A 10430-nucleotide genomic window follows, 5' to 3' on the forward strand; every position below is an offset into this window, starting at 1 on the left:
CAGTCTGCTTGTACCTCTTCAGTTGCTCTCTGTTTTGCTTCTACATTGTGTATCCAAAATCAGGGAAATGTTCTGTAATGAAAATCTTAATGTTTAAATGTTACGTGTACTTGTTTATCCTCTTCCCCTGCATGGCGCTGCCTTAAATGTCAGAAGTTATTAATGTACTTAATTATAGATGTTCTGAAATATGGACTCCTTTTAAAGGTATTCTAATAAATCTATTAAAAATTGAAATATTTCTAAAATATTAAGCTTGAGTTTTGAACGTTTTCCTTAATTCAAGGCTTTCTTTGTGTAATAACTAGATGTACTGCATTTTTTGTTGTATAATTAAGTCTTGTAAGTCAAAAGTCAGGGTATTGCTATTGGTCAGTCTTCCTGGGAACAGGCAAGTGAGAAGTCTTAATTATTTTTGGGTGAATATGCTGCAACTGCAGAACTCTAATCTTTTCTTTATTGTTGCTGCCAGAAACTCCAGATGAAAATGGCAAAACCCAGCGAGTCGACAGTCTTATTATGAAGAAGATAAAGAAAAAAAAGAAAAAGAAACACCGGGAAGATATGAGGGGAAAACGCCTGAAGATGTACAACAAAGAAGTGCAGACAGTGTGTGCTGGACTCACTCGCATTGACAAAGAGACTCTGTCTCAAGGACAGTGTGATAACTTCGAAATGAACAAGGAATCCTTCAGGTACCTGAAGGATGAGCAGCTCTGCAGACTGAATTTGGGTATGCAGGAATATCGAATACCCCAGGGAGTACAAACACCATTTGTGACACACCAGGAGCATTCTGTTCGCAGCAGCTTCTTGAAAACTGGCACTAAGTTTAGTAACTTCATTCATGAAGAACATCAGTCCAATGGTGGTGCTCTAGTCCTTCATGCTTACATGGATGAACTCTCATTTTTGTCTCCAGTGGAGATGGAGAGATTTGCAGAGGAGTTTCTTGCGTTGTCGTTCAGTGAAAATGATAAAAATGCAGCTTACTATGCTTTAGCCATAGTACATGGAGCAGCTGCTTATTTACCAGACTTCCTGGATTACTTTGCTTTTAACTTTCCTAACACTCCAGTGAAAATGGAAATTTTGGGCAAGAAGGACATTGAAACAACAACAATTTCAAACTTTCACTCTCAGGTAAGAACTGTTTAAAGGCCTAAAAGTTGTACAACACAGATGTTCTTGCAGACTTGCAGTGGATGTTCCAAACTTGGGAGAAGGCTGACATTGTTCAAAACAGTGGGCAAGCCTGTATGGATTCCAAATACTAACACTACTTTTTCTATTCACAGCTGGTTTTTTTGCAGTGACATTACTTTTCAGGTTTCAGTATATCATGCACAAAAAATAAGTTTTTTTTAACATCTTAATCCTATCAGTAGCTGATGCTGGGTGTTATTTAAACTCATATTTAAACTTATCATAGAAACTGCTGCTATCAGTAAGAACACTTTTAGGTGTGCTCTGCAGATGGGAAACTTGTCCACAAGTTAGTTTTAAGTCTTCTGTATCAATGATTTACCTGTGTGCTTTAACATCATGATTACATTCTAATTTACCTTGAGTACATGTGATGGCCCCCTAAATGGCTGAACAGTATCAAGTGGATATTTAACAATTACACTTGTTCTTGTGAACATGTACAGCTTACAGTATAACTAGATAATGTGCGGAATGTATGGTAATAAATAAAAGGCTTTGCTGTGTTCTAGTCTGTGCTGGTATTTCCCTTGGTTCTATTTTAAGTACTGTCTGAACTTGATTAAGATTGAGTCATGACATAAGGTTCAGTTGGTCTAAAACACCTCTGTAAACCCAGCTTCAGCGTGACCTGGTTAATCCTCTCTCGCTGAAGTGTGTTGGTGCGTTTCACACCGAGCAAACAGAAGTATTGTTGTCACAACTCTTAAGACAGCCGAAACAGGACTTCTTGGAGAGTATAGGTGATGGTAAAGTATTTAGTTTAAGGATGTGTTTAAATTGATGGTGGATTCACCTGTGGGGCTGCATGATGATAAAACTCCTGTTTTGCAAGCTAGCATATCTTCAAATAGAGAAGGCTAGAATGCCCTGCTAAAGAGAGCCCAGGGAGGGTAAGCCTGGCAATTTTACTACTGTTCCTTGGCAGCACTGCTGAGGAATGGTCAAATTGGCTAAGCTTCACTTTTGGACCTTCCTGTAGGAGAAATTGTACAATACAAAAGCACTTTATAGATCAAGCATGTTATGGTATTGTTGTGTGCTGTAATGCTGCTTTTATTTTTAATTGAAGCTACTCAGTTAAAAGTCACCTCCATTCTAGCTTGAACCTTCCATATGCATGAACTTGTTTGCTGTCCTGAACCATACTGTGGCAAGGGGATTGGGAGCATTAGGTAGTCTTGAGTCCTGAAGGCGTGGTGTCCAGAAATTAAACTTTGATCTGTAAACTAACTGCAAGTTAACTGAAAGTGAATGTGACCTTTGGCTTGTGCAACATTCAGCTGTTTTCTGTACCTTTTTAGAGAGACTGAGTTTTACTAGGAAGTGTCTCCAGTTCAAAATAAGGACTTTAATCTGGAAGACTTAATAAAACTCTAGTGATAATTAACTCCATTGCAAAGGGAATTATTTTGTTCTCAGGACAGTGAGGATGGTGTAAACCGAATGTGTGTAACAAAGCACTCCAGTGTGTATTTGTAGTGTAACTGTTTGGTTTCTGTACATTTGAATACTTAAGCTTCAGTGTTATCTGGATTTTTTTGCTTGCATTGGCTCTGGCTCATTTGTTCCAATACTCCAGTGCTAAAGCTAAGCTTTTAGTTTGGAGCTGTTCACTTGGAAATAGGAGTGAGCTAAACTCCTGTAATTAAGAAGCTAAATATCTATGGTTGCTGCTAGAGGATAGAAGTGCAGCAGTACCAGGCTCTGTGCATATTCCCCAAGGCATCTCTAGTGAAATAGCTGTAGATGGGTACAAGAGTCATCTCGGCCATGGCCTAGTGTACTGTATCAATACATTTTAATCTCTTGTAACAGAACTAAACCTGTGGTGGTGTGTGTTCTTCTCTGGCCTCTCAGGTCAATCGAACGTACTGCTGTGGAACCTACAGAGCAGGACCAATGCGGCAGATCAGCCTTGTTGGAGCCGTGGATGAAGAAGTTGGGGACTACTTCCCAGAATTTCTGGATATGTTAGAAGAATCTCCCTTTCTCAGAGTAAGCAGTAACTTGTGGTATTTTGTTTAGAGTGATATAGATACTAGCACAATTACTACATTTCATATATTTCTAAGGGGTTAGAAACCAGAAGTGTTTTCTCTATTGATGTGTTTATCATTTGGGCTACTGCGGTACGTTCTTTCATGTGTCCAAATGAAAGGTACTGAATTAGGTAGCTACAGTTGTGTAAATAATTAAAAAATTAAATATAGTTTATCATATACATATGCTATGTAATCATCTGCTTCCCTAAAAACTAAATTTGATAAAGTTATCTTGGAATATATTTTGTCTCTTGAGCTTATTTTTGTTTCTACCCAGTTCTTTTGACAGCAGATCTGAACCAGTTTTACTGAAGGCATCGCTTGATTTTTTTATATCTCACCCAGTGTTTTGTATTGTGTGTTTTGTGGTTTGTTTTGGTTTTGTTTTCTTTTAGATGACTTTGCCCTGGGGTACTCTTTCTAGTCTTAGACTTCAGTGCAGGTCACAAAGTGATGATGGTCCCATAATGTGGGTGAGACCAGGAGAGCAGATGATCCCAACAGCTGATATGCCAAAATCACCATTCAAACGGCGCCGGTAATGTTTTGTTTTCCTTTCTGTATTAAAGGTAAAACATTGCAGTTATGTCTGAGTTAGATCTGAGAACAAAACTGAAATACTTTGTCTAGCTAGTTCTTCTGAAGGCTCACTCACAGACTGAAGTTTAATTTTAATTTGTTTCAAATTGGCTCAGTGGATAATATAAGTTATTTGTGATGGTTATTTTATTTTTCAACATTTTTCATAGTAGTAAGTCCTAGATCAATGCTTTCTTAAGATTGAAACCTCATTTTATTGTCCTTCAGGAGACTTGTTTTATTCTTCTTACTTCTGTAGAAAGAACTAATTTGGGGGGGGGGGGGGGGGCAGGTGAAATGCTCTAAACCAGCAGAGATCCTTGCACCGTTCATGTTGCATTTTAATGTTAGTGCTAAAGCACTTGTAATACTGTCTACCCTCTCAGGAAATATTGGGGTTTACATATGTACCTGCTGTCTTTTTCAGAAAGAGTGTGCTGTAGAACAGATTTTAGGAGATAAAGAACTGGAAGCATATTTTAATTGTCATTTCAAGCAGAATTTTTTGATGTACTCCCAAATAACTTTACCTCAGTATCTATTAAAATAGCTCTATCTTGCAATCCATTAAATTCCTGGAATAATTCTTCCAGCACAAGTGACCAAAATTTTTTTGTGATTGGATTTGTTTTATAACATTTGATCTCATAACCTGAATTGTACTTTGCTGTATTTGTGTCAACCTTTTATTGTGGAATAGACACCTAGAAAAAATCAGAGGGAAGTGCTTTGGTCTTTGATTTTGAAGTCTGCAACACAAACATTTTAAGATTGCTTTAATAAAAGTTTTTAATTTTGAGTAGTCTGAAACATTTTTTAGTATGTCTTTTTATCATGTTGTAGATCAATGAATGAAATAAAGAATCTCCAGTACCTACCTCGGACCAGTGAGCCCCGTGAGGTTCTGTTTGAAGACAGAACAAGAGCTCATGCTGATCATGTGGGTCAAGGGTTTGACTGGCAGAGTACTGCTGCTGTAGGTGTTCTGAAGGCTGTACAGTTTGGGGAATGGTAAGTGCCACTGAAATGTAACTATTCTGGTAGGAGGGGTTAATTCTAAACATTTTCTCTCTTAGAAAATTCCTTAGAAAACAAGCCTAATCAAAGAAATGGTTTAAACCCTGTAATAAGACAGCTTGTGTTTTTCAGGCTCTAGACAGCATCTATTTACCTACTATTTTTCTCTCTTCTTGAGGCAGTAGAAAAGTTATAACAGCTGTTTGCAGGAAATTTTAGTGACATACAAAATAAGCTGTAAAATACTGTGCCTGGACCATCATCTGTGATTGTTCTTTTCCTGAATAGGTATATTAATGCTAACTTCTGTAACAGTAATCTAAGAACTAGTGTAATTAACTTCATAGCTACAGTGCTTTCTCATTTCGTGTACCGAGGACATTGTTGTTGACTCTGCACAGAAACTAGACTTGCATCATTGTTATTTCTAGCAATTACAGTAGAAATTGTATAGCATAATTAGCAACATCATTAGATGTTTCATATGATTAACAGGTGCAAGAACTTCCCTTACTCTGATTCACAGCTGTTGAATAAAACCCAGCTCCTCATTGCTTCAGCTTCAGAGTTACTTTGTTACTTTACATTTTTTCCTTTAATCATAGAATTATTCTGTCTAATTATAGAATGGAAGAATTGAGACAAATTGTGGTTCCTAGAACACAGATCTTTGGTAGTGACTATTTGAACCTAGGTCTTGGACATTTCAGTATAGTATTTGTCCACTAAAACCACTTCATTTGTGCATGCCTCAAGGAGGAAAAATGAAAAAAAAAAAATCTGAATTATACCTCCTTTTCAAAATAATGTGTATTGAGAAGTGATGAGACTTCATGCTGGTGTAAAACTGAAGGAGGTTGTTGTCAACTTTCTGCTGGAAAGAGCTATAATTCTCTAACTCAAATTCTTTAAAAACTTCTGGAATTCATCTTTTTCTAGGAGTGACCAGCCTCGCATAACCAAAGATGTGGTTTGTTTTCATGCTGAAGATTTCACTGATGTTGTGCAGAGACTTCAGCTGGACCTGCATGAACCTCCAGTGTCACAGGTATTAAATCTTCCCTAGTGGCAGCTCATTCTTAGCATTTTGGAAGTAGCTTCTGACAGTTTCCAGGTTCACTGTAAAGCCAGCCCTTTTGTATCCTTAGTGGCCCTCAGTTCACAACTCTGTTGGGCCATTTCCCTTCTCATGGTTCAGAATAGAATAGTTCAGTTGGAAAGGACCTACAGTGCTCCTCTACTCCAACTGCTTGTCCTTTCCACCAAGCTGAGATTTATGCTTTGAGTCACAATATGTGCTATAGAAACAACTGGAAGCTGATTAAGAAGTCATGTGTGCCTGTTTCTGCTTTTTCTAATGTACTGATGTTGTCTTAGGATGCGAAGGCATCTAAGCTCAGTGCTGTCAGCCAAAACCATTCAGCCTCACATCGAACCTGCTTTTTTCAACTGTCACTGTAGAATGCTATTAGCTGTTCTTTGTCCTCTCTTAAGATGTGCACATGAGATAAATTATATTTTAAGAGTCCAGTTCTTATTTGAAGTTTTACCTGTTTAACAGGAACATCCTGATTTAGACACAGAATATGTTGAAAATAGGTGAATACTGAATTTTGACTCTTCCAGGGTATACCACTAACTTTACCATCTTTCCTTCTCCCAGTGTGTTCAATGGGTGGATGAAGCCAAACTAAACCAAATGAGACGGGAAGGCATTCGCTATGCTAGAATTCAGTTGTGTGACAATGACATCTACTTCATCCCTAGAAATGTCATTCATCAGTTCAAAACAGTGTCAGCAGTCTGCAGCTTAGCCTGGCACATCAGACTTAAACAGTATCACCCTGTGGGGGAGACTTCTCAAAATGCAGAGAACAGTTCAAGCTTGAACAGTAGTGTTCCTGGAAAGACAGAGTCAGAAGGTGAACCCCAATGTGTGAGTGTAAAAATAGAGCCTGAAGAACCAGGTGTAGAAATGCAGCTTACACCAGGGGTGCTCCCCTCCTCTGTTTCTTCAGTATCAGGACTTGTGCAACCAGATCAGGCTGCCCAGCCCCTTCCAGGTTTTAAAATAGAGTCTGATCAGCAACACAATCCACAGGATCATGCAGGCTCTTCTGTGTGATATGTATATAATCAAATGTTTTTTTAACAACTTTTTAAAATTTTGATGTGAAGTTATAGTTTTATAACTGGCTTATGTTTTATTGGAGAAATCTTGCCTATAATTCTATAAAGAAAGGTGACATTCCAAAATGTCAGGCATATCTTTTTTACACAGATTATGCAAAATTCAAGTTGTATTTTAACCCCTTAGTACAACCTGTAACAGTGGTCTACCACTTCTTTCTGTTTAAGTAAAGAGATATTGAATATCTCCTCAAAGTCAGAATGAAATTCCTCCAGTAACATAAAACGATTGAACTATATTGGTCAGTGTTATTTCCCTACTTTTATCTCTAATCTTTACCAGAAAGTGATGCTTTTGTAGAAGACTTGCAAAGTGACTTTCCCATCTTGTTTTAATTGCTTAAAAAAAAAAAAGGAGAAAGCACAGCACTTTTGATGATTTGTGAAATTTTGGTATTTCTGTTCTTGACATGTTGGTTTATATACAAGTTGGGTTTATATACAAGCTATAGAAATTTCTCTCTATTTCTTAGAGTTCCTGCAAAGGTGATCTGTAAAATTAACTGAAGAAAGTGTCTGATCCTGTTGAAATGCAATGACTTACTGACCTAACACGTCATAGCACTGCTTATGTTGTTTGGTGTGAGGGTTTTGCTTCCAAAATACATCTTCCCTGAACATGATTAATATAGTGTCAAAATTAGAGAACCTATTGGTAGTCTTGTGGAGGAAACTGCTATCTTTGAGCACTTTAAGGCTTTAAAATACTAACCAACTTGGCAGCTTGTTTGGATCAGGTCATGATGTGTCCAATGGAACCACACTTCCCCTTGTACTGATGCACTTAATATCCTAGCATTGAGTTGGTAACTGACTTACACAGTGAGGCTGTCCTTATTCTAGGAGGTTCTGTATTACTGTTTCACAATAAAAAGTGTTATGGCATTGGACTGCTGTTTCCATGTGTAGCTTCTGGGTGCCCAGGTACTGTGGAAAAATCAGTGGCACGTGCTTAATGTGTAGAGTGTCAGCTATCAACAGTTTTTAAACAATCTTTCAATATTTCTGGATGTTAATGTGTAATCTGTATTTGCCTTTCACTCATCCCATTTATTACTGCCCTCTCTAGTGATCAAAATGAAAAGTCCTGTCCCTTTCTCCCTCTCCCTTCCCCCTCCCCAGGTTTAGAGTACAAGTTGGGTTTTGATGCAACTTAAGCTGTCTCCAGATGACTTTATTTGTTCTAATCCTCACTGGGGTAGGAAAGATTTGAAACACTATGTTAGACTAGACAAAAGCAAAGATGCTGTGTTAGTTCTGGATGCATCTTTTTTAATATCAATTATTACTCTTCTCTTTATAAGGGTCTCTAAAATATGTTACTCTATTATAAATCTTACTTTGTGCAATATTGTTTGTGTAGGCTTTTATATACATATTAGCACCTCAGTGTAGAGGTCACTATTTTAAACGGATAGAAAAATAATCATCAGAAGATACTGCAGTGATTAGTTAGAACCTGTATTACTCCTTATGTGTATGTATGTATTGTCTTCGGTACAAAAATGAGGACTAGGAAATATTTCAATTTAAAACTGATTTACAGATTGAAGTGGTAGTGACTTGCTTAGTAATCTGTGTAAATAAGGTGTTAGAATGGAAAGCTTTTATGTGATTCATGCAGGGGTGTAATTTAATCTTAGCAGAAATTCTAGATGACCCAGACTGGCTCATAAATGAGCTGTCTGTTCTCTGGTGGGTTTTTTCCACTTTTTATGTTGAGAGGAATTTCATAGCTTTAAGGGTTGTGCAAAGTAAAATTCCTCACAGGCAATAGTGGTTTCAGTTCATCCTTCACACTCAAAGATCGTATTACCCAAGGGTGTTCTTTCCTTTTTATGAAGTCTGCTAGTCTTCCAAGTGCCCATTTCACTTCTCACATGTGCTGTTCTTCGGTCGTGTCAGTAGAGGGACATCGGTAAGGTGGCTGTCGGGTGACAGCCAGCACTGCGTACAATCACTCAGGAAGTGACAAATCTGCAAACATGACTTCAGAGGCAGAATAAAGAGGTTAAAGGCCCCCCTACACCAACTTGGCTGTTTTATAGTGAAACTTGAAACAGAATGAAGAGGGAATCAATTTGGAAGTCCTCTGTAAATTCTAACAGCATGCTTTCAAACGGATAAAGGAAGAAGACCAGAGAGGTTCATGTTGCTTTCAAAACTGTAGCTTTGGTGAAATCTGTGACTACAGCCTGATACCAGGAAAATGCTCTGACTTCTCTCTTTGGAAGGAGGGAGATGACCAATAGTATCAAGCTCTCTTGATGTTCAGTTCAATTGCTAACTTAATATCTAATGTCAGATTTAAGTACTGAAATGTATCTTCAGGTGACTTGAATGTTGGTGGTGCTGTTCTAGCATGCTTGGAGGGTTGAGGAAGAGAGGAGGAAGCTTTATAAAAATCTATTACCTAAATACGTTATCAGCTTTGATACACCTTAACCAAAATGACATACTACTCTCCATTCTGGATGTAAAGTGTGAGAGGGATTGCTCATGAAGCTGATCGCTTCAATTGCACTGAAAACAACAGAGCAGAATTAGAACAATGCCTTGATGGGAAAGATGCAAATGTTTTCCAGAACAAGACATGTAGCATACTGATTTTCATAAGCTATAGCTGTTTAGAAATGAGGTAATGAGTTCAGGCCACTTAGTATTTGCTGAGCAAAACCAATCTTTGGGTAGGTCCGAGTAAATATTTCTGAATATCTCTTGTTAAATAGCTGGCTGTTGGGGTTTCTCTGAGATTTCATAAAACAGCCTACTTAACGAGATAATCAGACTTTGGCAGATCTCAGGGGTGGTTCCAGTTGCTCTCAGCACTGAACAGTTCATAAATAGGACTGCGCTGGTTGATGTGTGAGGGTCTGCCGTGCGGTACGGGTCAGTTGGTAAGGAGGAAACACTCCTGCTTTATACTGGAGACAAATGTCCCTTGGCCCAGCGTTCTGTCTGGAGAGAGTGATGAGCTTTGAGACAGGGAATGCAGGGAACGCAGCCTTGGGCTTATTTTAAACGAAGTGCTGTTGGTTAAAAACGTCCCTTGGGATAAAGGCGCGTGGCTCGGCTGTACTAGCAGGGGACTAGCAAATCCCACTTTAAAGACGAACTCTGGGTTAGCTCTGATTTCCTCTGCTGGCTGTGCTGCAGGTACTCTGTGCAGAGACGGGACATGCTCTCTCCCAGGCAGGCGGGACACGCGGTGGGTGTTCTCAGGGGATGCACAGTCCCCGCTCTCCACAGGTGTAGCTCTCGCCCCGCACACACCGGGCTCTGCTGTGCTCTCGGTTTCCCGTGTCGCAGTTCCCTTTCCCCGGAGCTGGGGGCCGGCGACGGCCCGCTCTGGCTCCCCTGGGCTGTGGTTCCGGGGAGCCGGGGGCGCAGCTC

General features: G+C 39.0%; 1 protein-coding gene across 1 annotated transcript; it reads left to right on the plus strand.

Annotated features, from left to right (window-relative positions):
- Positions 1-472: 472 nt before the first annotated feature.
- Positions 473-7398, plus strand: RSBN1 (round spermatid basic protein 1; the record flags this gene model as incomplete). Its single annotated transcript, XM_010084911.1, has 6 exons — positions 473-1143; positions 3067-3204; positions 3647-3789; positions 4674-4841; positions 5787-5895; positions 6511-7398. Coding segments are annotated over 6 exons (1691 nt in total), but the record flags the coding sequence as incomplete, so codon positions are not given.
- Between the last annotated feature and the right edge of the window lie 3032 nt (positions 7399-10430).

Source organism: Pterocles gutturalis, unplaced genomic scaffold (assembly GCF_000699245.1).
Source record: "Pterocles gutturalis isolate BGI_N339 unplaced genomic scaffold, ASM69924v1 scaffold42386, whole genome shotgun sequence".
Classification (NCBI taxonomy): Eukaryota; Metazoa; Chordata; class Aves; order Pterocliformes; family Pteroclidae; genus Pterocles; species Pterocles gutturalis.